Raw genomic sequence first — 27,603 nt, 5'->3', positions numbered from 1 at the left:
CCGTGGAGGCCACTTTTGAACCGCCAAATCACCCTGGTTTGAAGCTTTCCAAAGCCGTCACATCCGAAACAAGCATAAACAGTTGGGTGTTTGAGCAATCCTCCGCCAACAGGCCACATGTAGATTGAGAATGGACTCTCTATGATAGCGCTATGGGAAAGGCGGTGTCTAATTATAAGCCTCAAAAGTTTTTAGTCTTCAAGTCCAAGACTTGGTCTGGCGATAGGTATTCGAAACCCTGCAAAGCTTTCACAGCACAAGGAGGGGTGTTGTTTGGAGGAGATGAGTACGAACACCCAATAACATGGAGGCTCCACAGAGATTTAGAAGGTCAAACCGTGAACTGGGTTATGAAAGGTGAGGTCTGCTTGGCCTATTTCTCCAATAATTGCAGGTCTGCACATGTCGAGATTGCAAATCACCAATTTTTTCAAGTGTTTCAAATTCCACTGGTGCAGTCCACACCCAACTGATCTTTTCGAATCACGAAAGATAGGGGAATAGTTTAAACATTACACACTAAATTTCTATATCAAAAGTGTTAAATAGTTGAATTTGATTTTTTTTCCCAAGCTTAATTCTTCTTTTAGTGTGATATTTAAGGGTAGCCAAAAAGAGACTTTCTTCCTTCACAGATAAGCTTGCTATTTCATTTATATGCATCTAATTCTTCTTTTTGTGTGTGATATTTAAGGGTAGCCAAAAAGAGACTTTCTTCCTTCTAGGATAAGGTTGCTATTTCATTTATATGCATCTATGATAATGAATACTTTTCAACTACTTATGCTATTGAGATTCTATTCCCCCTGTACTGTTCATATAAGGTATTTCTAGGAAGGCTTGTTTCTATTCCAAAATTGATGATTAAGTGCTCACAAAATATTCAAATTGTGATTTCAATTTTACTTACTATTGTCCTTTTTAACTTCATAGTATTGTGATTCCAATTTTACCTAATATTATCCTTTTAACTCAGTATTGTAGAGTGGATCTCTAAAGGTATAAAAGATCTCTCTCCAAACCAGGATGCAAGCTTAAAACCTACTCATACATGATAGGACAATTCCTACTACAAACGGCTCCCTTGATGCCCACCAAAGCATCCCTTACAGCTCATTCCAAGCTCTCTACTTGACAAGGCCCCGAAGAGGCATCTCTCTACCAAACTGATTGATGCTTCTACTCATATAATTAATGTATTGGAGCCCCCATTGCCCAATATATCCCATATTGAGTTTCAATGGATCCAGGGTATTCTATAGATCCAGCAGATGACCTTGATTTGTCTTAACGAAGTAACACATTTGTAATGCTACTAATAACTGTGGTTCGAGTTATCCTCGTCTATATTTTGAATTGGTTTTTATGGACGCTCTATGTTCTTATAAAGATGTACCATAATTGATAAGTAGGAGATATTTTACTCTCATTTTGACTGCTTTGTTCTTTGGTGTTTTACGATTTTTCATCCAAAAGCAGGGTATTCTTGAGAATTATTCTATAATTCTTTGTTAATCCTATGTTATAAAAAAATTGTATTGAATTTCGTTGTTGATTAGAGAAATGGAATTCAGATCTGCAGATGTAGATGATACGTTGTATCCTTCAAGATAACGAATGGCCACAACATTTCGGAAGAATATTGACAGTATGAAGGCTAACCAATACAAAGTTTCAATACAAAATTCTTCAAAATTTAAATTTGGGTTTTTCGTCGACTAAATCTAATCGTGAAATGGGAATGAGAAGATGGTGGTCTGAAGACTGAAAGATAAAGGTGCTAGCAATACACGAAGCCTCTGCTGCCGAGAGACATCGTCATGGAGCCTCTCGTTCGGACAACATATTGCCATGGAGCCGCCCCCTACGAAAAGATACAGCATAAAGCTCTCACTCACAATATATAACTAAAAACTAACACATCCAGAATTTTCATAGAATTAAACTACCAATTTTACACACAAAGACTGAAATCCAACCACAGGATAAAGAAACCCTATATCTTCACAAGCTTAAATGCATATTAAAATAAGAAAACACCATTCAAAGAAATTCAAACACAAATCAATAAAATAGCAAACCAGAGTACAAAAAATTGTCACTGCTTCTGCAAATATTGCACTGGAGAGCCTGCATGCAAAAAAATCCATGTCCCTGCATTTCACTCTATCGCTTTCGAATGATGAAGAGAAGGGCTCATGTATGACGATCTGCCCTATCCTAGATGTTAAATGATTATTATTTAAACTTAATTTAAATTTACTTAGGATAAATGCATTATTTTATTATTTATTTGGTTAGACATCTAGGAGTATGTGTACTTATATGAGTTGTCATGTTGACAACACAAGAGTTAGCAACTCTATTTTAGCACATGGTGTCTACAACACTAGAGTTTGCATAATTAAAAGAGTTTTCATGTAGACAACACAATTATTCACACTTTTAATTAAGCACATAGTGTCTACAACATAATTTTACATGACACAACTTTATAAGCTTATCCTCTCATCATCGCACTAACTCCTGTGCTCAATGGAGGATAATCCAATTTTGAGTATTTAACACTTTTAGTGTTAGAATGAAGCTTAAAGTGTGATGTTTAAGCCATTCGTGATTCCCCCTATTTGGTTGACCAAAAATATTTCATTGTTATACTAGGGATAGATGAGTTACATCTCCTTCTGTCAACACCCTTTCAGAAGTCAAAAAGAAAAAATACATACATGAAAATGTTGGGGAATTACAAGGCTTTTTGGACTCATGTTGTATGATTTTATCATAAAGGTCATATTTTGGATTGGTAGGCAATGCATAACAATGCGGTGGATGTCCCTACATTCAACCGTGAGAAAAGCCATAGAGAAGACCGAAGAAGGGCCCTGTTATAGAACTTTTATTTAATGATTTTTAAATTAATTTAAAATAATAAAAGTGTAAATATATTTTGTAAAGTTTTTAATGCTGACAGGCATTCTACAATGCCATAATAGGTGGAGTGGGATGGTGTGAGCGTGTTAATGTTAACTTTTATTTTTCTAAGTTAAATTTGACAAACCATCTACATGTCAAAATTTTAAATCTTATTATAAATAGAATATACATTTTTAAAATAATTTAATAAATACCACATTAAATATTTTTTTTAAATATAATATTTGGAGATATAAATCATCCATTTTGAAAAAATTAAAATTAAAATTAAAAGCTTAAATTAGTAAAAACCTAAATAAATGGAGATAAAGGAAATAGTTTAAAGATTTTTAAATAAATTTAAAATAATGAAAGTTTAAATATATGTTGTAAAGTTAGAATTTAGTTGCTTTGATCTTATGATATCTAAACCTTAAAAAAGGTTCATGGTGTTTTTAAAGAAATGTGTTAAAATGTGAGATTCCTACTCTCATCAAATAAACCCATATTCAAATCAATTATATGATCTTAGAATAATTGTTAAAGATGTGATGGTATATGTTATGATAAAATGCTATTGTGTTCCTCTCAATTAAAGTGTTCTTTGGCAAATCCTAGTTGGCTCAATAGTATTTGATAATTTTGGATGTTTGAGTGAATGTATTTAAATAAAATTTAACATGCGAATTAAAAAAAAAATGAAATGGGCAAGTCTACAATGACTAGTGGGTGGATGTTATTCAAATTTGAATTTATATTTTGAAGTTATACATTTCAACATTACTATTGTGAACAATCTAGATCAAATTTACACTAGTAGATCTTATCCAAGATGAGGCCTAATGACATGAAATTAATGCATACAATTATATTTCATCTATAAGCTTCTTAATCTAGTCAAAATGTGTGAACAAAAAATAATCTAGTCAAAATGTCTGAACAATTGATGAAGTGGGACACTATATATATCATTAATTTTTCCTCCTAGTCTTGTGTGTGTGTGTGAAATTATATGATGGTGTGTCAAAGAAAAAATATATCAATAAGAAAATTATTTAATTATCTTAAATACTCAAATGAACATAAAATATATAGTTCACAGTTATGATCTCCTTCCACTATAACTCCAACAACATACGAAAGTGAAAAATTAATGTAATGAATGACATCTATCAAATATTTAAAAATAAATATATTGAATTGATTTCTAGCAAAGAACAAGAGCTTTGTTAGAGCATAAGTTCCTACCTATTGAGTGGGTGTAATGACTTGACAAAAAAATTACTTAGCATAGATGTTGTTGGAGTTTTACATCAATTTGGGTTAACTCTAGGTTTAGATTTAGGTCAATAGTTTGATAAATAAGCACTAAATCAAGTTCATATTAGTTTGTGGGAAGTTGCATTTTGTAGATGGTTATTCACAAGAATAATGACTTATAAAGCCATTGTTATTCAATGTAATAAGCATCCCATTGTAGCGAATGTATATTCAATATAAATCACATCAATATCATTTTGTTATACAATGATTTGAAGACACTATTATTTTCAGGTGTGAAGAACCAAATATACCTAAAAATACAACAAGTTAGAACAATTATAGGAATGAATTTTAAATTTTCATATATTGTACATTTCTTCAAAACCTTCATTTATTAAACTCTAACTATATTTATTTTACTATGTTGTATTAATATATAATCTACTGTCACATATTTCTAGAGTTATCACCCTCAATGTTTCCTCTTGTTTAATTATCTATTTTAATAATGTTATATAATTTTAAAAAAATAAAATTTATTGGTGAACATTCTAATCTTATTGCAAAGATATCCTTTTAAAAATAAGAAAGTAAAAATTAAGGATTGAATGGAATGAAAAAAAAAAATTCATATGAAAACTACAAGAAAATGTGCCTAAAAGAGTGTAAACCAAGGTGAAAGTAAAATTATTAATAACTTAATTGAAAACTAGATTAGATCATTTTAGGTATAAAATATTAAAACAAACTAATTACAAGGATGAATGTGAATAGAAAATAAAAACATATATGTTTTAACAAGAGATTGAAAAAGAATAACACTGAGCATTGCATTTGTAATGATATATATCAAACATATAGACAATTTGAAAAAAATTATTTGGAAAAATAAAACTTAATAAACAACAAACTTCACATTTCAGTAACATATTACTCAGCTCACAATAAGTTTGAACAAATTGGCATGAATTGTGAAAACTAGATATCGATAAACTTCAAACTAAAAATAAGTGAATGCATTGTCTGCTTGTCTGAACACGTTGTAGATTGAATATGCGGAAACAAGAAATCTAAAATTAGATAAGTTAGCACTAGTGGCATGCCATCTAGATAATTCCCAACCTTTCAAATTATGATATTTAGTGAACAATTTACTTTTCAACTATTTCCCTGCCATTTGTCTTTGTCCCATAGTGAATAAGAAACAATTTCTAATGAAAATGTTGAATGCTTTAAACTATTGGGGAATCAAAAAAATTATCCCAATTTCTCCCGATTAGAAAGGCCTCTGAGGTGGATTATTTGAGGCTATTTTCATACAATGTTTTTTATTTAGGATGGATAGTATAGAATTAATTTCAGCTAACAACAGAGATAATACCTACATGGTAGGCCATGAGTTTAATTGGAATTTTAGTGTGGATCTTGGTTTCTAGATTGATAAATTTGACTCTTCAAATCAAGTCCATTATGCAGCTTGCCATTGCTAGCTTTGTTTAAATTGGTGTCATTTTTCGCCCAATAAGTTGCAGCACATTGTTTGATCATGACTCATTAATGTTTAGTAACTCAACTTGTTATCTAATTTTTTTCACGGTTTGGAGGTTTTTTTTTCTGGCAATGAGACCTACCATAGTAGAAGTTGCATATGATTGAGCTTTTGAAAAACTTTGATGAGGTCTTGACTAATGAAAGGTTCCAAAAAAAGGCTAGCATGATTAATATTTATGATTAATTCAACTTATATCTACATATTTTTTAAAAATATTTAGTTAAAATTTAACTTAAACACTAGTAAAACTAGAATTTATCAATGAGAAAAGAGAAAACAGGGGAAAAAGTTAAATTTTAAAATAAGATTTAACAAATTTTAGAATCTTAGATTTTCTACATTGTAATAATTAATAAATTTAATCTACTAAAAGTAGAAACTATAATAAGAATAAACCATTAAAAAAATTAAATTTAATAATAATAACCATTCATCTTTTCTATAAATACCATGAAGTATCATTTTATACTCTCATTATACCAGTAGTTACAATAAAAACAAACACACCATTTTGTTTCAATGAGAAACAATCCTTAAGAGCCATTTCGTGGTTATTCCCCTTCCATAACAATCAGCCTCATCAAAAGACATTAACTAGAAAATGTAAATAATTATAAATATAAAGAAGAATTGATCAATTCATTACATGCCTATTACAGATATTTTCAATTTTCTAATAAAATCCATCTTTTAATAAAAAAAATGTTTCAAAGCCCTATAGCCAAATTTAACAGGAAATGCTTATTTTCTATGCATTTAAAGTCATAAAATCATTCAACTAGAATTTAATGCCAAAAGATAGAAGTAGAAGAATATAAAAAGGCTTACCTAAAAGCCACCTACTTGAGATACTGAAGATGTAACACTGACATATTTTTTAATTTTTCAAAAGATTTTCAATTTTAAGGCATGACAATTTTAAGAATGTGTAGCATTAGGGAAGGTAATATTGATATAACTAAGGCTATCTTTGCAACACCCATACATCCAGGGCCAAATGAAGAATCACAAGTAGATTTTTATCATTATTCTAGTTTAAAAAGAGAACAAGCAACAAAAAAAAGAAAAAATATATTCCATTAACTAATGGGACTTACCTAATAAGGACACTGTAATGTCCCCATTTCCAAGATCAATTTTAATAATAGAGTTAATATAAGGAATAAATAAATAAATATAGTATAATATAATTTCACTTGATGAAGTTAAATAAATAATAATATCACATTTATAAGGTTAAATTTAATAAATAACTTTAATAAAATAATAAAAGTATTATATAGCATAACTTAATATTATTAAATATATTATTTTTATCAAATTGATATGGTATAATATTATATCAATAAAATAGTATAATGTATCTAATTTTATTGATAAAGTAACATAGGTAAATTCTTTAATAAATATATTAAAGAGATTAGTAACATATAATATAATATTTTGAAATCAATTATCCATTATTAATATTATAATAAGATGAACATAATAAAAATAAAATATTATATTCTATTATAATAATTATAATATTAGAATGGATATGATCCTATATAATAAATATTACAAACCATTTAAAAGATCAGATTAGTAAAGAATTTATATAATAAAATAACCATGCTCGATCGGTTGCATCCATTCAAAGATATTTACATAGAAGCAGACTACTCAGACAGAGGGGACATAATAGTTCGCGAGGGTGGAAAAGAAAGAGGAAGTAACTACCATGGACGGAGGAGAGGGAGAACAATTCACGCAGAGGAATGAATAGTGGTGGAGGAAATCCAAGCGGGAAACAATTGCTTTCAGAATATTGGAGAAAGAATAGAGCAGAACGTAGAGTGGGGAGGAATAAGAATGCACAGGAGAAGAGTAGAACAAACAATCAAATCAAAGAAGTAGGAAGCAAAAAATCAGAGAAGGATATAAAAGGCTATAAGCAAAAATGATCACATTCGAAGGTGATAGTACCAATATCATTGAAGGCTAATAAAATCAGTGAATATAACCAAACAAAGGCATTGAAGACATGATTCTACCAGAGATAATTGTACTTGGTGATGTTAACCCCATCAACTACATCAGTCATGAACAGAAACTAAGACAAAGAAAAAAAAATATCGTTCAGAGGCATCAATAGGTCGTCATACGTAGACTGGTATAATAGTCAGGTATTCCACTAGAATGGTTGGCAGATTGCTAGTGACGTGAACACAAACAGACAAGGATCGAACTCACATATTCATTCTACTAAGCGTCTAGTTGCTGACTATGAGTTATATCAAAGGCCATGGATGATGTTAAAGGTATAATCAATATAAACTTAGAACATTGAGATAAGCACCAATACAAGGTGGGCAGTGACGGAAGTAATAACATTCAGGTTTGATCGAACACCATAGATAGAAGGAAGAAAATACCAAAGGAACACACTGGCATCTATTTCAATAATCATTCTCACTAAAGTTCAGGTGATCAAGATTAGCATTAACATGATTATAGGATTTGATCTCTCATTGCCCAAATGGGTGTAGAGTTATGCATGAAGGGTGTAGGGCATAGTCTTGTAGATGATAGGAAAGATTGGAGCCAACATCAAGAGAAATAGAGAGCTACACGTGGAAGAATATCCACTATAGCAATAGCAAAACTCAAAGCCATTCATCACAGGAAGCCTCGTACTCAGAGGAAGAGACAGTAGAGACATATGGTTCATCTAATATTAACCATTTGAAGAATTTATGATAGAAGAGTATTCAAACATCAGAAGTTGATTTTAGAGGGTGCAGCGTCTAGCATGATACATAATAAACCAGAAAGAGAAAGATCATTTAGTTACTAAGAATGCCGACTATCAGATTTTGCAAAGCATCAGGATATTATATTTGCTTGATAAGAAACTCATGCTGTGATCATTACTCATCCAAAACTTGGACAGATGTTCGATCCTTATCATACCAATAGTTACTCGACCTCTTATCAGAATCGAATGGAAATATCAGCAGATAATTAAGAGCCCATTTGGTTGATGGAATAGGAATAGAAAACTTGGAATGCTATTTTTATTTTCTGTTTGGTTGATGGAATAGGAATAGAAAAATTTGGAATATGATTTTTGTATTCCCATTTTGACTCTAAAATGAGCTTATACCCATTCCCAAAAAATAGCTATTATTGGAATAGCCATTCTTATTCCCAATATTACATGCTTGTTCTCCATTCCTATGCCTGTGGCCAAACGGGCCCTAAGAGTTTAAATCGAATAACATATATTAAGAATAAAGAATTCTTATATAACAAATACTAATGGGATTCTTATTGCTTAATATATAAGATAGAGTAGTAAGAGAAATTGCATATAATCTCCATTGCACAGTGCAATTGTAAAGACTAGATAGCTACTCATATAAGGAAATAAAGTATTGGTCACAATATCTGAAGCTATACCAAGGAGGCGAATTACAGACACCAACATGATGGATGGACTTGACCATGCCAAACGAAAAGACAAGGGTTTTGATAGGATGATCCAAAATGTTTTTGAAAATCAATGCAATAACTCAATCGAGCTTGTTCTAGCTCTCATCTAGAAGGTTGTATCTATTCATCCTTCTTAGCAATGCTTAACTATGGAATATTCAGCCAAAGCTCTTTTCATGCAAGGTAAAAGCATCTTAGTGGCATTACAACTATGACTCAGCAGAAAATGAATAAACCAAAACTCTTCTTATTTATTATGCCGAGAGGCGTTCTATACAATGGCAGCACAAATGCCCAGCACGAGAATATGCCAAGATTCCTTGTCAATTAAAAAGAATTTGGAGCGGTTACAAATTTCCAAATTAAATATTAAAAATGAATTCCCGAAATAATAGCTGGCCGAAATAATAGGAAGCCAAATGGAGGCTGAAATAATAGTCCCGAAAAAGTAGGGCCTAAAAAAGTAGGATCCGAAAAATAGGGCCTGAAAAAATAGGGGCAAAATAATTTCAATATGAAATTTTTTTTTTGTTAAATATAATTTTGCATGAACATTCATGCTTATTTTTTGTGGGGAGTGGGGGAATTTGAAACAAATTCATGGAATCTGAAGGGACATCTATTGGGGGATATGAGGAGCCTCTAAGAAGTTATAAAACCAAGGCTCCTCATTTTATTTTCATTTTATGTTTTTTCAAGAAGGAAGAGGTGGAGGTTATTGGAGGATTCGATTGGAGTTTTTTAATAGGAGTAAATTGAAGTTTTGGAGTAACATTTTTGCAGGTGAGATTTCTATTTTTTATTTACATTTTCATTTAGATTTAGATGTAGATGTAAATTGAAATTTGAAATTAGTTATAATATTCTACTTTAATTTAGATTTCAATTTTAATTAATTTCATTTAGATTAGAATTCTGTTCATAACTATTTAGGCTTGCATTTAATAGTTTAGTCTTTCATGTTTGATTTAGATTTAGATTTGTATTCAAAATCTATTTGATATATATATTTTATAATACTTTTCATTGTTAATGGTGCTTGATGGGAGTGTTTTAAGGGTGTCTTCTTTTCTATTTCTGAAATGTTTTGGTCCAATATGTACTTTCCTAACTAGATCTATCCATTTTCTTCTAATTCGTGAATGGAGCTTCCTGACGCTATTAGCGCATTGCTGGGACTGAATGGGAATGGATTAAAGATAAATGACTAACTTTGGATCTGGATATGCATTTAGACTTGGCTTTGTTGTGGCTCCAATTTAGAGGTTCCTTCCTGCTACCTATTCTTTCGGTGGTTTAATCTGGTGAAGTGCGGATTGAGAGGTTCTGGCTCATTCGCACCAGTTTGTAATTTTGTCACAATGTCTAGCATGTGGCATTCTGATGGGATTCTTCATTGAAAAATGGTGTGAATAATTATGTCAATGCTGAAAGACTTGTCTAATGTGATAATTGCTCTAGATATAGAATTCGGCCATGGTGATTTTCTTAATATTACAATTGAAAAAAAGGGAAATCTGGTATTAACACAATGTTATAGGAAATCTCTGAGCAGAAATGCTTATAAATACATTCAAATTTCTTTTGTAACTCATAATATCAATCTCACTTTTTCTTGTGCTCCTTTAGTCTAAGAAAGATAATAGATTGGAGTAACAAATTGCTTCTATAATGACAGTTGCAGGTGCAATTATTTTAGCAATTTTGGGCATTCTAACTATTCCTATGATGGGTACTTATGTTTTAGTTCTTAGATTATGTGATTTGGTTGTATTTAGAGTCTTTTTAATAATGTTTCAAACTACTATTAAATATAATTATAAAGATTAATTTTAATTTAAATATAACATGCTACAACACTTATCAAAAATATTAAAAACACAATTGCTACAGCAAAACGAGAATGGAGAAAAAACATCAGTTTTTGTATTAATTCATCTGCTAAAAATATATTACAATTTCCATATTTTATATTGAGAAATGCCTCATATGGACTTTTGCATGCTTATTTAACTACACTACAATCAAGACTAACTTTGTACTTAGTCTAATTTTATCAAACGAGACCAGCCCAAGATTCCTATGTAACTGTTGTTATAACAAACATAGACATCTGTAGAACTTATGATTAATAATTTATAACTTCTTGATTCTCCTTATTTCATGCATAAATTCATGATTCTAAAAACTCAAAGTTCAAACTGCATGTTATATTCTCTTCCTTATTTGGTGAATTGGAGCATGACTATTAGATTAAACGGTGCATCGAAGAGACAAAACACTAAAAGAATTTACTCTTTTCTTATTATTATTGTTGCTGCTATTTTTTAATTTTTTTATAATTATTGTTAGTCTTGATGTTGTTTTTAATTTTATTATTACAAATATTGATTATTAATATCTCTAAGTTCATCCATAGAATAGTACTAAATCTAGAAAATCTTAGTAATAATAGTTTCAGATAACTGCAAAAAGTTTTTATTTTCACAAATATTCTCTTTCTTTCGAAAATATGCTATTATTTTGGTAATGAATTGTAAAGTAGAAAGGAAAAACTTTCTATAAATCTTTTTTGGTTGCTGGTTTGCTTGCAGTTTTCGTTTTATCTGAAAGTTTATTATTTTAAAATAATAAGATTTTGGAGGTTGTAAAATATTGAAGTTTAGAAATTATTTTAGATTTTACAAATGAATTTTAACATAATATTTATATTAAAGAAAGAAAAGATAATAAAATTGTTACTTAAATCAAATATAAAAATAAAAAAAATTTGTCTAAATTTATTAATTGTATAAAAAACTATTAAAGAAAATTAAGTTCTATTAAATTTACTTGATTTTATATTATAGAAATACAAACAAAAATTATAAATTGGGACAAACTTTAGAAATGAAGTCAAATTTAAAGAGAGACAAATAACATAAGGTGACATGTGTGTGTGTGTGTGTGTGTGTGTGAGAGAGAGAGAGAGAGAGAGAGAGAGAGAGAGAGAGAGAGAGAGAGAGAGAGAGAGAGAGAGAGAGAGAGAGAGAGAGAAAGAGAGAGAGAGAGAGAGAGAGAGAGAGTTAAGATGAGGCGATGTGATACAAAGAAAGAGTGAGATAAATAACATGGTGCAATGTGTGTGTGTGTGTGTGTGTGTGTGTGTGAGAGAGAGAGAGAGAGAGAGAGAGAGAGAGAGAGATAATTAGAGGGGGTAGGAGATGTAGATATATAGAAGGGGAGTAGAGAGAGATGAGCTAAATAAGAAAAAGAATATATATGGCCCAAAAGAGATGTAGACAATGATGGGGAGAGGAAGAGTATGACGGATACTGATAGACAATGACAATAATTATGGAGGGAGAGATGTATATATGTAGAGAAAGAGATGGACAAAGAGAACAACGTAGGGGGAGTGGGGAGGGTGTACATTATTAGGGGGGGGGGAGGGGAATTATAGAATGGGACATGTGAGAGAGAGTGTGATTACAATTAACCCTAACCCTAAATCTAAATTATAATTATAATTTAGAGTAATAATATTTATTAATTATAATTTTATTAGCTATAATATGATTAGTAACCCAAAAATTATCTTAACAGCAATAATAACACAAACCCTAACTCTAACTCTAACTCTAACTAGATAATTCTAATTTTAACACTAACCCTAACCCTAACCCTAACCCTAACTCTAACTATAACTCTATCTCTAACTTTAATTCTCCCCCTAACCCTAACCTTAACCCTTTATAATCCTAAATCTAATGCTAATTCTAACCCTAACCCTAATTCTAATCCTAATCCTAGCCCTAACTCTTACCCTAACCCTAAATCTAATCAGGTAACTTTAACCTTAACCCGAATCTAACCCTGATCACAACTCTATCTCTAACTTTAACTCTAACTCTAACTTGAACCCTAACTCTAACTCTAACTCTAACTTTAACTCTATTTCTAACTTTAACTCTAACTCTAACTTGAACCCTATCTCTAACACTAATTATCATCCTAATTTAGAGTAATAATATTTATTAATTATAATTTTATTAGCTATAATATGATTAGTAACCCCAAAATTATCTTAGCAGCAATAATAACACAAACCCTAACTCTAACTCTATCTCTAAGTAGATAATTCTAATTTTAACACTAACCCTAACCCTAACCCTAACCCTAACCCTAACTCTAACTCTAACTCTATCTCTAACTTTAATTCTCCCCCTAACCCTAACCTTAACCCTTTATAATCCTAAATCTAATGCTAATTCTAACCCTAACCCTAATTCTAATCCTAATCCTAGCCCTAACTCTTACCCTAACCCTAAATCTAATCTGGTAACTTTAACCTTAACCCTAATCTAACCCTGATCACAACTCTATCTCTAACTTTAACTCTAACTCTAACTTGAACCCTAGCTCTAACTCTTATATGAACACTAACACTAACACTACCTCTAATTTTAACTCTAACTCTAATTGTAACCCTAACTCTAATGCTAATCCTAACCATAACCCTAACACTAATCCTAACCCTAACCCTAATGCTAACCCTAACCATAACCCTAACACTAATTGTAACCCTATCTCTAACACTAATTCTAATCCTAACCTTAATTCTAACCCTAAATATAACCCTAACTCTAACTCTAACTCTAACTCCAACCCTTATTCGAACTCTAATTCTTACTCTATCTCTAACCCTAACCCTAACTCTGATTCTAACCGTAACACTAACCCTAACTATATTTGTAACATTAATTCTAACCCTCACCCTAATTCTTACCCTTATCCTAACCCTAACTCTATCTCTATTCCTAACTATATTTCTAACCCTAATTCCAACCCTAACCCTAATCCCAACTCTAACTCTAATTTTAAACCTAACCCTAACCCTAACTCACCCTGACTGTAACTCAAACCCTAACAAGAACCCTAATTCAAATTCAAACCCTATCCCTTACCCTAATTTTCATCCTAATGCTAACCCTAACTTTAACTCTAACCCTAACCCTAACCTTAACACTAACCTTAAACTTAATTCTAACCTTAACCCTAACCTTAACTCTAACACTAACCCTAACCCTAACTTTAACACTAACCTTGACCATAAACATTAATTTTTCCCTAACTCTAACCCTAAATCTAATTCTACCATAATTGGACTCCAACCATAACCCTAACCCTAACTTTAATCTTGGCTTAAAATTTTTCCCTAACCATAACTCTACAACCTTAAACCTTACTCAAGCCCTAACCCTAACCCTAACCCTAACCCTGGCCCTACTATAACCCTAACCCTAATCATAACAATAAGTCTAACCCTAACCTTAACCATGAGCATAACTCTAACCCTAAACTTAACCATAAACATAACTCTATGCCTAACTCTAACCCTAAATCTAACTCCACCATAACTAGAATCTAACCCTAACCCTAACTTTAATCCTAACTAAAACCCTAATAGTAATCCTAAACCTAACCTTAACCCTGACTCAAATCCTAACCCTATCCCTACAATAACCCTTACTCAAGCCCTATAATAACCCTAACCCTAACCCTAACCTTAACCATGAGCATAACTCTAACCCTAAATCTAACACTACTATAATTGGACTCTAACACTAACCCTAACCCTTACTTTAATCTTGACTCAAATCTTAACTTTCTCTCTAACCTTAACCTTGACTCAAACCCTAACCCTAGCCTTACTATAACACTAACCCTAACCATAACCATAACTCTAACCCTAACGTTAACTTTGACCATAACTCTAACCCTAACTTTAACCATAAACATAACTCTAATCCAAACCTTAACCATAACCATAACTCTAACCCTAACCTTAACCATAAACATAACTCTAACCCAAACCTTAACCATAACTCTAACAATAACCATAACCGTAACTCTAACCCTAACCTTAACCATAACTCAAACCCTAACCCTAACTATAGGCCTAACCCTAATGCTAACTCTAACCCTTATTCTATCCCTAAGGTTAACATTAATTGTAATGGTAACTTTGTCCCTAACCATATATCTATGTTTGACTATAACATTTTACATTACAATATGCCAAAAAGAAAATTACTTTTTTAAAACCATAATCCTACCCCTAACTCTAACCCTAAATATTACCCTAACTGTAAATCTAACTCTACCATAATCAGACTGTAATCCTAACCCTAATCCTTAGTTTAACCTTCACTGAAACTGTAACCTAACCCTAACTCTAACCTTAACCCTGACTCAAAACTCTAACTCTAACCTTAACACTTACTTTAATCTAGATGAAAACCATAGCCCTAACCCTATCCTTAACCCCAACTCAAACCCTTACCCTAACCTTAACCCTAATGTAACTCTTTATACAACCCTAACTCTAAATATAAACCTAACCTTAACCATCACCCTAAAACTAACCCTTTCTCTACCCCTTTCTCTAACTCTAACCGTAAATCTAATTTTAACCCTAACCCTTAGCCTAATTATAACCATAATTTAAACTCTAACTCTAGCCCTTATTCGAGCTCCAATTCTAACTCTACCTCTAGCTCAAACCCTGACTCTAATTCTAATCCTAACCCTAACTATATGTTTAAACTAAATCCTTATTCTTACCCTTGCCCTTTCCTTGACCCTAACCCTAACTCTAATTCTAACCCTAACTATATTTGTAACCCAAATTCTAACCGGAATCCTAACATTAACTCTAACTCTAATTCTAAACCTAACCTTAACTATAACCCTAACAAGATTCATAATCCTAAAAATAACCCTAGCCCTAACGCTAATGCTAATACTGAATCTAATTGTAGCTCTATTCCTAATCGAAACTCTAACCCTATCCATAACTCAAACCCTAACAATAGCCCCAACCCTAACACTAACCCTAACCCTAAATATAACTCTACTCTTCAATATAACATTTTACGTAACAATATGCTTAAAATAAAACTAATTTAAAGTGATGCAAATAAACACCATATATAGAATTAAAAAATAAAATATTCAAGAATAATTTTATAGTAAGTTTATAAAATTCTATTTAAAAAGAAATAAATAATTCAGCACTTACCTTAAAAAAATAGAAAAAAATTTAAAAATAAGTTTCCTATTGCGCCACGATTTCCACTAGCTTATATATGCCTCTATATATATTACGTCGAGAGTAATCGTTCTCGAGGTGCCTATTTTCATTTTCATAAATCCCAACTGTGATTAAAATAACCTTGAGATTAAATGAAAATAGGCACCTCGAGAATGATTACTCTCGACGTAATATATATAGAGGTATATATAAGCTAGTATATATAATGTTGGATGACCCACAGGAAGTGATACCATTGACTTCAGATTTGATCCAATATAATGACCCATTTTCAATAGACTTTTACATTTTAACAATTTCTATGCACTGACTTAATGGGATATAGATTGAACACTAGTCGAAACCGCGTGCAAGTTTGCTGCGAAACCCACCAGAAGATGTCGTTTGAGACTGAGTCCACTGTAATATTTCATCTCAAATAGTTCAGAGATTTATCGAGCTTGCATATTAAAGTCCGAAGATTGGCCTGAAACAAAAGATCATGCTAAAAATGATGAGCGAACCAGCAATGGATGGGGCCAAGTTCTGGAAAGCAGGAGAGTCGAAGACTAATTTTTTGGATGTTTACGACTGGATATGTCATCTCTACCAATCAGGACATAAATGTCCTCCGCTTTCGCTGAACATTTATTTTGGTGACGTAGGTTCATTTGACAACACAGGTTCACTTTTCCTTGAATCCAAATTTGAAGGTATTAGTAACGTCGGTCTCTTTGTCTCGTCGGATATAGGTAGTGTGAAAAATCAACTATTGCAGTCACTGATTATTAATCTCCTATCATAAATGATTATTAAACTGCTGAAAACAAATTCCCAGCTGATATTGAAAAAGAACACAACTGCAACTTCAATTATAAAGTATAGAAAGAAATGCGCAACACAATGAACACAATATTTTTGGACAAATTGTCCCTGGAAAAACCCCTAAGGGAAAACTAGTTCTACAGATGAGAAATTATATTAAACTTCAGCAAATCAAGAGATACAAAATTTCTTGCCTCTCACTGGCAGAACTCTGACAACCTCCTAATTTCTCCTGTTGATATTCACCACTGCTATCCCCATGCTAACACTGCAAGACTGTTTGCTAACACTGCAAATGTTTCTTCAAAACTTCTTCCTCCAAATGACCCAATGACCCCTTTTTATACTACTCCTGTTGGTAATACAACACTTGAGATTGATTTACAATCGACGATTGAGATTAAGACAACTCGACAACCAACATTAGAATTGGTTGCAAGGTGTCCAAAAGGGAATCACTAAAATTAGTAAATAATTATCCTTGCAACAACCATTTACTAATTCTTCTCAAGTGGACAAACAACTGTCCAAACTACCCATAAATAGTGCTGCTATACATAGATAAGGACGAACAGCTGTCCAAGCTACCCATAAATACAACTGCTATTTCTAGGTCAGAAATAACAGCTGTCCAGCTAACAATAATTAACACTCCCTCTTAGCAAGGAAGCTGTTCTGCAAGACACCTAACTTATCTCTGAAGAAGATAACTTTTGCCTTCCCCAATGCCTTAGTCAGAATGTCTGCTACTTGCTCCTCTGTAGGTATGTATTGTAGCTGAACAACTCCCCTTTGTACACAATCTCTAAAGAAGTGATATCTGATATCTATATGTTTAGACCTATCATGAAACACTGGATTCTCAGACAACTTGATGCAACTCTGATTGTCACAATGTATCACAGTAGTCTCAACCTTCTAACCAAACAAGGCTACTAACAACCTCCAAAGCCATATAGCTTCACATGTCACCATGCTAGTTGCTATGTATTCTGCTTCTTCTGAACTTAGAGCCACAAAGTTCTGCTTCCTATTGAACCAAGATAAAACTCCTGGTCCCAAGCTGAAACAACACCCTAAAGTGCTCCTTTTGTCCGTTGTACTTCCTACACAATCTACATCAGTATAGCCTATCAACCTGATACCTTCACCTCGAACATATCTGATCCCATACTCAATTGTACCATGAAAGTAACAGAGCACATGCTTAGACGCTATCCAATGCATTCTCTTTGGTTCAACCATGAACTGACTAAGAGAGTTTACTGCAAATGCTATATCTAGTCTAGTGTTTAACAAATACATAAGCGAACCAATCAACTGTCTATATAAAGTGGGATCTACATCTTTCTCCTTAGATGTATCTACCTTCCTCCAATTTGTGATCATGGGTGTAGACATGGCTTTGCAATCCTCCATCCCAAATTTTTTCAAGATTTCAATGCAATATTTCCCTTGACCAAGAAAAATCTCCCCATCTGTCTGCCACACTTCCATACCTAGAAAGTAGTGCATAAGTCCTAAATCCTTCATCTCGAACTCTTCTGCAAGCTTCCTCTTGCAATCCACTATGAGCCCTAGTGAACCTGTTAGAAATAGATCGTCCACATAAAGAACAAGAATGAGAATCTCACCCCAAACCATCACATAGTAGAGGTTAGCATTTGCTTCACTCTTCACAAAGCCCATTTTTTGCAAGTATGTATCAATGCGCTCATACCACGCTCTAGGAGCCTATTTGAGTCCGTACAATGCTTTCTTCAATCTACACACGTGGGTCTCTTTGTTGTGTGCTACAAAGCCTTCTGGTTGTTCTATGTATACCTCCTCCTTCAACTCACCATTGAGGAATGCTGTCTTGACATCCATTTGATGGATTTGCCATCCCATCTATGCTACAAGTGAGATTATAGCTCGTATAGAAGTATACTTGGCAACTGGAGCAAATGTCTCCTCATAGTCTATTCCCTCCTTATGAGAGAACCCCTTTGCCACAAACCTAGGCTTGTATTTCTCGATGCTACCATCTGCACCATGCTTTATCTTATAGATCCAGCGTGATCCAACTACAGCCCTATCTGTTGGTCTAGGTACTACCTCCCGCACATCATTCTGCATTATTGAAGAATATTCCTCAACCATAGCATCTCGCCATACCTAATGTTCTATAGCTTCTTGATAGCTAGAAGGCTCACTATCTACCAACTAACTAACTAATGCCACATAGTCATTGAACTTGGCTGGTTGTCTTCACTATCTAGTACTCTTCCTAGGAGCTCCCACAAACTCTTGAGTATCCCTTTGTGTATCTGGAACCACATGGTTCCTATTGCCAACAGTAGAGGATGAAATTTCAACCTCTAAGTCTTCTAGATGCATTTCCTATTGCACTCGTTGCTCCTTACTCTGTGAATCTTCACTAACTAAGTCTACATTCGTACTGGTAACTGTACTTGAGCTTTGCTACCCTTGACTTGGTCTTGGAGCTTCTGTTGGCTGCTCACTCTGATCATCTTCTCGCAAATCTCTAGATCTCCTGAATGCCTTGTCCTCCATGAACTTGACATCTCGTCTGACAGTAATTTTTTTAGTCACTGGAATGAAAATCCTATATGCCTTTGAGGTCTCACTGTACCCAACAAAGTACCCCCTCTCTGTAGTCTGATCTAACTTTGTACGTGTATCTCCAGGAATATGACAATATGCCAAACTCCTAAATATCCTGAAGTGACTAACATCTGGCTTCTTCCCTGTGAAAGCCTCCTTTGGTGTCATCTTCCCTAGCACCTTGTGTGGAACTCTATTCTGAATGTAGATTGTTGTATTACACGCCTCTGCCCATAAGTAACGGGGCATGTCCTAGTCATGTAGCATAGCTCTTGCTGCCTCTGATATAGAATGGTTCTTCCTCTCAACAACTCCATTTTGTTGTGGATTGTAAGGAACATTCCATTCTCTCTTGATTCCTTCTCTGGTGCAGAACTCCTGGAAGACATTTCCTTTGTACTTGCTTCCATTATCTGACCAAAGAACCTTTATCTTCTTTCCTATCGTGTTCTCCACAAGAGCCTTGAACTCTTGGAATCGACTAAAAACCTCATCCTTAGTCTTCAAGAAGTATATCCAGGTCTTTCTAGAGAAATCATCAATAAAAGTAACATAGTACTCATATCCTTTAAGAGATTTCGTTGACATTGGTCCACAAACATCTGAATGTACTAGATCAAGAACACCCTTAGATCTGGTGTCACTCCTTGGAAAAGATGCTTTTGCAAACTTCCCCAACACACATTCCTTACATACATCGTCATGCTCTGTGCTCACCTCTGGAACACCTTTCATGGTCTCATGAAGCAATCTAAGTGCTCCATGATGAATATGGCCCATCCTCCTATGCCATAGCTCTCCAAAATCTCTAGGATTACTGTTGCTCATAAGTGCCTTAGGAGTATCAAAATACAATCTATAAAGGCGACCACTCCTAACTCCAATAGTATTGGGTGATTTCCAATCCTTGTGCTTAATCAACACATGTGTCCCTTTAAAGAGTACATTATACCCCCTATCCTAAAGAACAGATATAGAAATCAAATTCATACCTAAGCCTGGCACATATAACACATCATGAAGTGGAATTATCTTTCCATTCTCCCTCTGAAATTGAACAGTCCCTTTCCCAACAGGGTTGAGTTTGGACAAGTTTCCCATAGAAATCTGGATGTTGGTGTCCTCCTCCTTGTAACTAGAGAAGTACTCTCTAACTCCTGTCATATAAAATGACGCCCCACTATCTATATACCAAACACACTATGAGGTTGAGCTAACCATACAAGCTATGAGTGCAAACTCATCTTTCATTCTACTGGAGAGTTCTTCCGCACTTGCTGAAGCTGCCACTTGCTTCTTACCCTTCTTCCTCTCTGGGCAATCATTAACATAGTGGCCAAACTCGTGACATCCAAAGCACTTGACCTTAGAAAGGTCCTTCTTCTTCTTTTCACTTTGTGAATTTGATCCTTTGCTAGATCCCTTCTTTACTTTCCCTTTACCCACTAGGGCAACGTTCTCTTGTTCCACCTCATTTTTTTGACTCTTGTTGGCCCCATTGACAAGACTAGTCTAAACTCGTCCTGAGTGAAATCAGTCCATAGTCGATCCCAACTCGGTAAAGTATCTTGTCCACTAACAACTTCAACAAAGACACTCTATTGTTCAGTAAACCCATTTAGGGCTATTCTCACTAGCTCATCATCACTAGGGCTATCTCCAACAGCTGCTAACTCATCCTTCACAAGTCTAAGCCTGGTGAGGTAACTTGTGACGTCTTCTCCCTGATTCATCTGGGTATTCTTTAGCTTCTCTCTAAGAATCAACTTCCTGTTGGTGGTAGCATTCTGGTACAGATTTAGAATGGCATCCCACATCTTCTTCGCTATATCTAGCTCTGAGATATGTGGAACAATATGATCCTTGACACCATCAAGGATAATCCTCCTCACTTTGGCATCGTCCTTCCTATATGCTGCAAGCTGTGTTGCATCCGTTGATACAGGTACACCACTGGTAGCATAATCCTTGATACCATTCTCTTCCAACAATAAAGAAATTCTGGCCTTCTAGACACCAAAATTTGAGGCACCATCCAATCTATCCTGATCTCTCAAACCAGCTAAAGCCATCTCAAGGGTTTAAAGCAATAATAAATCTAAAGAGATCAAAATTTCTTTCCTAGGGCAAAAACTCTTCTACCCTTAACAATGCTCTGATACCATGTGAGAAATCAACTATTGCAGTTACTGATTATTAATCTCCTATCGTAAATGATTATTAAATTGCTGAAAACAAATTCCCAGCTAATATTGAAAAATTACACAACTGCAACTTCACTTATAAAGTACGAAAAGAAATGCGCAACACAATGAACACAGTATTTTTGGACAAATTGTCCCTAGAAAAACCCCTAAGGGAAAACCAGTTCTACAGATGATAAATTATATTAAACTTCAGCAAATCAAGAGATACAAAATTCCTTGTCTCTCATTGGAAGAACTCTGACAACCTCCTAATTTCTCCTGCTGATATTCCCCACTGCTATCCCCACGCTAACACTGCGCCCTTGCTAACACTGTAAATGTTTCTCCAAAAATTCTTCCTCCAAATGACCCAATGACCCCTTTTTATACTACTCCTGTTGGTAACCGAATGCCCGAGATTGATTTACAATCGACGGTTGAGATTAAGACAACTCCACAGCCAACAATAGAATTGGTTGCAAGGTGTCCAAAAGGGAATCACTAAAATTAGTAAATAATTATTCTTGCAACAACCATTTACTAATTCTTGGCAAGTGGACAAACAAATGTCCAAACTACCCATAAATAGTGCTGCTATACATAGATAAGGACGAACAGTTGTCTAAGCTACCCATAAATACAACTTCTATTTTCAGGTCAAAAATAACAGCTGTCCAACTAACAATAATTAACAGGTAGGCATTCTAGTCTTGGAATCTGCTCTACTGGGATTGTTGGACAAGAAGCCTGCCAAAAGAACACATTCCTGCTATTCTCCAACTTGTTCGTACGTGTGTATTGCAATGCCTTCGACTATAATGACATCCCTCAATGGACATCCCGACGGGCACAATTCAACCTGGCAAATACAAGTAAGTATTTAACTCTCTCTTTTCAGTTGCTTGTTTTTCCTTTTTATATTATTCCATATTTCAAATCTCCAAAAGGTGGGTGGAGAAATTGCCATGTTGTAGAGCAGAGGAAATTTTGTCAATCATAGGAGTTCCAACTCAGACTTCTCAATTTCCAGACATTTACGATTGCGTATGCCACCTCGACCGAAAGAAATCAAAGAAGCATGAATTCCTTTCGCTAAACGTTCATTTTGGCCCAGTAAATTCACTCTTCCTTTCATCCAAATTTATAGCTTGCAATAAAATCTCCCTCTCTCTCTCCTCGGCTGTTCAAAAGCTTTTTGATCTTGGGATTGTTGAAGTAGAATCATGCCAGAGTAACACGTTTCAGGTATTCTTGAACCTGTGGGAATGTGTGTATCTAAAAGTCTTCGATCTAGCTCTCGTGAAGCTCCAACAAACAGACACCCAGCTGAGGACAATTGAATCTGCTAAGTACAAGCAAGCATTCAACTCTCTCTTTTCACTCGCTTGCTATTCTTTTATGGTGCATTTCCGATCTGAAATCTCCAAAAGCGAAGAAGAGAAATTGTCTTGTCATAGAGTAGAGAATATTTTGTCACTCATAGGACCTAGTGCAACTAGTTATGTGCTAAGGCATTTTTCTGCCGAGTTCACTTGCAAGTGCTTATTACATGGCGAGATTGATAATAGAGGGGGAAATAATGATTTGAGAATATCCTAATGAAGTTCAAGTCTTCCGAGATTCTAGAACATTAACAGCTACAGTTCAATACTGTCAATGCGCAGAACGGGCAAGGGATGGCTTGCTGATAAGCAACTCTCACACACCTTGAATTACCAGCAGCTGCAATGTGTCATTCAATTCCACTATGTGGTCAACGTCTTTAGAGACTTTATTGAAGTTAGGGTGGAAAATGATAATGTTGAGTGCAATGTAATTCGACTACATCCGACACTAGAACAAAAGTCAATTCCAACAAGCCTTGAAGATGAGCGGCACTTTCCAGCAAAGATTGGCATAACTATAGGACCTCTAGTTGAATCCCATGTCCACTCAGTTTCATTCGGCAAATCATCACAGAAATCCATCACAGATATTGGGAGAGAGGAAACTGTGGAGGCCACTTTTGAACCACCAAACCACCCTAGTTTGAAGCTTTCCAAAGTCGTCACATGCAAAACAAGCATCAACAGTTGGGTGTTTGAGAAATCCTCCATCAACAGGCCACGTGTAGATCGAGAATGGACTCTCTATGATAGTGCTACGAGAAAGGCGGTGTCTAATTATAAGCCTCAAAAGTTTTTAGTCTTCAAGTCCAAGACTTGGTCTGGCGATAGGTATTCGAAAGCCTGGAGAGCTTTCACAGCACAAGGAGGGGTGTTGTTTGGGGGAGATGAGTACAGACACCCAATAACATGGAGGCTCCACAGAGATTTAGAAGGTCAAACCATGAACTAGGTTATGAAAGGTGAGGTCCGCTTGGCCTATTTCTCCAATAATTGCAGGTCTACACATGTCGAGATTGCAAATCACCAATTTTTTCAAGTGTTTCAAATTCCACTGGTGTAGTCCACACCCGACTAAGCTTTTCGAATAACGAAAGCTAGGGGAACAGTTTAAACATTACACACTAAATTTCTATATCAAAAGTGTTAAATAGTTGAATTTGATTTTTTCTCCCAAGCTTAATTCTTCTTTTAGTGTGATATGTAAGGGTAGCCAAAAAGAGACTTTCTTCTTTCACGAATAAGCTTGCTATTTCATCTATATGCATCTAATTCTTCTTTTAGTGTATGATATTTAAGGGTAGCCAAAAAGAGACTTTCTTCCTTCTAGGATAAGGTTGCTATTTCATTTATATGCATCTATGATAATGAATACTTTTCAACTTCTTATGCTATTGAGAGTCTATTTCCCCTGTACTGTTCATATAAGGTATTTCTAGGAAGGCTTGTTTCTGTTCCGAAATTGATGATTAAGTGCTCACAAAATATTCAAATTGTGATTTCAATTTTACTTACTATTGTCCTTTTTAACTTCATAGTATTGTGATTCCAATTTTACCTAATATTATCCTTTTAACTCAGTATTTTAGAGTGGATCTCTAAAGGTATAAAAGATCTCCCTCCAAACCAGGATGCAAGCTTGAAACCTACTCATACATGATAGGACAATTCCTACTACAAACGGCTCCCTTGATGCCCACCAAAGCATCCCTTACAGCTCATTCCAAGCTCTCTACTTGACAAGGCCCCAAAGAGGCATCTCTCTACCAAACCGATTGATGCCTCTACTCATATAATTAATGTATTGGATCCCTCATCACGCAATATATCCCATATCGATTTTCAATGGATCCAGATTATTCTATCAATCCAGCGGATGACCTTGATTTGTCTTAACGAAGTAACACATTTGTAATGCTACTAATAACTATGGCTTGAGTTTTCCTTGTCTATGTTTGAAATTGGTTTTTATGGATGCTCTATGTTCTTATAAAGATGTACGATAATTGGTAAGTAGGAGATGTTTTACTCTCAGTTCGACTGCTTTGTTCCTTGGTGTTTACGATTTTTCATCCAAAAGTAGGGTATTCTTGAGAATTATTCTATAATTCTTTGTTAATCCTATATTATAAACAAATTGTATTGAATTTCGTTGTATGAAGGCTAACCAATACAAAATTCTTCATAATTTAAATTTGGCTTTGTTGTCGATTAAATCTGATTGTGAAATGGGAATGAGAAGATGGTGGTCTGAAGACCGAAAGATAAAGGTGCTAGCAATACACGAAGCCCCTGCTGCCGAGAGACATCACCATGGAGCCTCCCATTCGGACAGCATAATGGCATGGAGCCACCCCCTACGAAAAGATACAACATAAATCTCTCACTCACAATATATAACTAAAAACTAACGGATCCAAAATTTTCATAAAATTAAACTACCAATTTTGCACACAAAGACTGAAATCCAACCACAGGATAAAGAAACCCTATATCTTCACAAGCTTAAATGCATTTTAAAATAAGAAAACACCATGTAAAGAAATTCAAACACAAATCAGAAAAATAGCAAACCAGAGTACAAAAAATCATCGCTTCATCTGCAAATATTGCAATGGAGAGCCCGCATGCAAAAAAATCCATGTCCCTGCATTTCACTCTATCGCTTTGGAATGATGAAGAGAAGGGCTCATGTATGACGATCTGCCCTGTCTGAGCTGTTAAATGATTATTATTTACACTTAATTTAAATTTACTTAGGATAAATGCATTATTTTATTATTTATTAGGTTAGACATCTAGGAGTATGTGTACTTATACAAGTTGTCATGTTGATGACACAAGAGTTAGCAACTCTATTTTAGCACATGGTGTCTACAACACTAGAGTTTGCATAATTAACAGGGTTGTCATGTAGACAACACAATTATTCACACTTTTAATTAAGCACATAGTGTCTACAACATAATTTTATGTGACACAACTTTATAAGCTTATCCTCTCATCATCGCACTAACTCTTGTTCTTAATGGAGGATAATCCAATTTTGAGTATTTAACACTTTTAGTGTTAGAGTAAAGTTTAAAGTGTGATGTTTAAGAAATTTGTGATTCCCCCTATTTGGTTGACCAAAAATATTTCATTGTTATACTAGGGATAGATGAGTTACATCACCCTTTGTCAACACTCTTTCAAATGTCAAAAAGAAAAAATATATACATGAAAATGTCGGGGAATTACAAGGCTTTTTGGACTCATGTTGTATGATTTTATCATAAAGGCCATATTTTGGATTTGTAGGCCATATGTTGTAAAATTATTAATAACTTAATTGAAAACTAGATTAGATCATTTTAGGTATAAAATATTAAAACAAACTAATTACAAGGATGAATGTGAATAGAAACTAAAAACATATATGTTTGAACATGAGATTGATAAAGAATAACACTAAGCATTGCATTTGTAATTATATATATCAAACATATAGACAATTTGAAAAAAGTTATTTGGAAAAATAAAACTTATAAACAACAAACTTCACATTTTAGTAACACATTACTTGGCTCACAATAAGTTTGAACAAATTGGCATGAATTGTGAAAACTAGATATCAATAAACTTCAAACTAAAAATAACTACCTAGAAAATGAAATTAAAAATTGTATATTAATATATTAACCTAATATATCTTTAAAATATTATTAGAATCTTTTATTTCAAATTTTTCTAAAGTCAGACAAATGAATGAATGCATTTTCTACTTGTCTGAACACATTGCAAATTCAATATGTGGAAAGAAGAAATCTAAAACTAGATAAGTTAGCACTAGTAGCATGCCATCTAGATAATTCCCAACCTTTCAAATTATGATATTTAGTGAACAATTTACTTTTCAACTATTTCCCTGGCATTTGTCTTTGTCCCATTGTGAATAAAAAACAATTTCTAATGAAAATGTTGAATGCTTTAAACTATTGGGGAATAAAAAAAATTATGGCAATTTCTCCCCATTAGAAAGGCCTCTGAGGTAGATTATCCGAGGCTATTTTCATACAAGGTTTTTTATTTAGGATGGATAGTATAGAATTAATTTCAGCTAACAACAGAGATAATACCTACATGGTAGGCCATGAGTTTAATTGGAATTTTAGTGTGGATCTTGGTTTCTAGATTGATAAATTGGACTCTTCATATCAAGTCCATTATGCAGCTTGCCATTGCTAGCTTTGTTTAAATTGGTGTCACTTTTCGCCCAATAAGTTGCAGCACATTGTCTAATCATGACTCATTAATTTGTGTAGTAACTCAACTTGTTAT

At 33.9% G+C, this 27,603-nt stretch overlaps 1 protein-coding gene across 1 annotated transcript; it reads left to right on the top strand.

Annotated features, from left to right (window-relative positions):
- Positions 1–152: 152 nt before the first annotated feature.
- LOC149576997 (uncharacterized) lies at positions 153–24,235 on the top strand. Its single transcript, XM_089795622.1, has 2 exons — positions 153–394; positions 23,563–24,235. Exons 1-2 carry the CDS (start codon positions 153–155, stop codon positions 24,233–24,235), a joined length of 915 nt encoding a protein of 304 aa, XP_089651748.1.
- The last annotated feature ends 3,368 nt before the right edge of the window (positions 24,236–27,603 follow it).

The sequence above is a fragment of the Cupressus sempervirens genome, chromosome 1, assembly GCF_028749045.1.
Source record: "Cupressus sempervirens isolate cs-2001-9-10 chromosome 1, ASM2874904v1, whole genome shotgun sequence".
NCBI lineage: Eukaryota > Viridiplantae > Streptophyta > Pinopsida > Cupressales > Cupressaceae > Cupressus > Cupressus sempervirens.
This window is presented reverse-complemented; position numbering and strand designations above follow the sequence as displayed.

Excerpts from the sequence above, each read along its gene's own strand:
- LOC149576997 (XM_089795622.1), top strand. The coding sequence starts at position 153 with ATGGGAAAGGCGGTGTCTAATTATAAGCCTCAAAAGTTTTTAGTCTTC. Across the intron at positions 395-23,562 it reads TATTTCTCCAATAATTGCAG|AACGGGCAAGGGATGGCTTG; the intron begins GTCTGCACATGT and ends GTCAATGCGCAG.